The sequence below is a fragment of the Sinocyclocheilus rhinocerous genome, unplaced genomic scaffold (genome assembly GCF_001515625.1).
Source record: "Sinocyclocheilus rhinocerous isolate Xijiao unplaced genomic scaffold, SAMN03320098_v1.1 scaffold1022, whole genome shotgun sequence".
Classification (NCBI taxonomy): Eukaryota; Metazoa; Chordata; class Actinopteri; order Cypriniformes; family Cyprinidae; genus Sinocyclocheilus; species Sinocyclocheilus rhinocerous.
The window spans coordinates 818,233-820,133 of record NW_015656677.1 but is presented as its reverse complement, the minus strand read 5'-3'; the positions used below and the strand labels follow the sequence as shown (position 1 = coordinate 820,133).

At 34.9% G+C, this 1,901-nt stretch overlaps 1 protein-coding gene across 3 annotated transcripts in view; it reads right to left on the bottom strand.

Annotated features, from left to right (window-relative positions):
- The window catches only part of LOC107720797 (zinc finger protein 862-like), an 11,847-nt gene extending 9,946 nt beyond the window's left edge, over nt 1-1,901 (bottom strand). For all 3 annotated transcript variants that reach the window (XM_016528629.1, XM_016528631.1, XM_016528630.1), the window contains exons 1-3: nt 1,878-1,901; nt 254-372; nt 80-156 (exon numbers count right to left, since the gene is read on the bottom strand). In XM_016528629.1, the coding sequence (XP_016384115.1) occupies nt 80-156; nt 254-318 (142 nt within the window). In that variant the 5' untranslated portion in view covers nt 319-372; nt 1,878-1,901. The remainder of the gene's footprint in view (nt 1-79; nt 157-253; nt 373-1,877) is intronic.

Genomic DNA, 1,901 nt, shown 5'->3' with positions numbered 1-1,901 from the left:
TATATATAAATAATTTGAGATTAAATTTCCAGTGATATACACAACACTTTTATTTCAAGTTAAAGTAAATGATACTTACACCAAAAACTGGTTGAATGCTCATGGTCAACTTTTAGTTTTTTGTTTGGCTCTTCAATTGACTTCTCATTTGAGGCACTGGTAAATATGTAGAAAAACTGCTTATTACTACAATTTTTATGCACAGGGATTGCTCTTTAAATGTTTGCTATTGTAAACACTTTGTAAAGCTGACCTGGTGCTGCATTCGGCCTCAACTTCCATGGAGGAATGCTCTGGAACAACACAGGCATCTGCCATCTGGGCAGGAATGAGAGACTCCTGTGTGCCTCGTTTCACTTCAACATATTAAAACTAAAGTAAAATAGGGGGATATAAATACTGTTAAAACAGGAGATTTAAGAGATGTAATAAAGAGAGCATCGAAACAGCTAAAACATAATTTAAAATGAAGTTCACACTTTATTTGAAGGTTTCTAAGATATTTTTATTTTAAGTTCTAATTCTCACTATTAACTAACTATTGACTATGACTTTTGCCTCAATAAACATTTTAAAACTAATAAATTAAATAGTAAATAAACTCAATAAACAAATGTTCTGCTTATTAATAGTTAGTAAGGTAGTTGTTAAGTTTAGGTATGTGCTAGGATTAATGGATCTAAAATATGGTCATGCAAAATGGCATTAATATGTGCTTTAATATGTGCTTTATAAGTTCTAATTAACCGCCAATATGCTAGTAGTAATATGCAAGCTAGTTAATAGCGAGAACTGGTCCTTAAAATAAAGAGTTACCAAAATGAAAAACAGAGAAGAAACAGGGATCAATCATAGCACCTAAAATATACACTAAATAAAAATAAAATTAAGTTAATTAAGCCTTTGAAATTTTGAAAAATGTAGAGAAAAAGAAAAAAAAAACATTATGAAGAATGCAGAAGAAATATTTAACATTTTGCAGGTTGCCATTTCTGACATTAACCATATGAACTCCTTTTTACCATTGAAGCACAAGATTCTTGTTAGATGATTCTTAAATCATGCTGGATAACATGACCATCAGGTTTTACACAAACTTGCGGTGTCCATTTTTAATGACAAACAAAATTGTAAGACATTCAGAAATTAAGGAGTTAAACTTTTTACACATTGTTATACTCATACTATATTTTGTAATACAAATGTATATAAAAACAATATGTACTAGTGATCTCAAACTTTGAACCCTATTATATATAATTTCTTAACCCAAAATCCTTATATTACGGGAAAAAGTGTATGCCTGTTATGTGTTAACTATCCTTTACAGTGAGGCGCAGTGACGTCATGCTGGCTTTACATTGTCATACCATTTTCAATTTGACATGCTTTTATAGGTTTATAGGTGTTTATACGGCTACAAACGTTGAGCTGCTTACATAAAAACATACAAAACGCGACAACCACACAGCACTCTCCGCAAACACGGAAAGTGACCGCAAGAAACCCCTGACTCCGTTCTGCTGACGTTTCCGATCCAGAATTTACTTCCAAAATATTTCAGTCAGAGAGCAGCGCTCTGATTGGTCAAGCCGGCCGTCACTCACAAACTACCCGAGCTGTGAGAGAGACGAGTGCAGGGAAACAAATAGGGCAACAATGCTCCGTTGAAAGACAAAACTGCAGCAAAGTTGTGTTCTTCTAAACATTGTGAGGTAAAAGTTGCACATAAGCTCAAGCGCGGGCGATGACAATGACGGTACGCAGTGCTTCTGCACGCTCTGCCTCCGTTTAGCTTCTGCAAGGCAACTGGCAATTTGCCTAACGCTTTCGGAAGCCATTTTCATTGGCCACATTGGCTAGTGAGTGTAACTCACCGTCTGTAGAATATACGCAGTGCG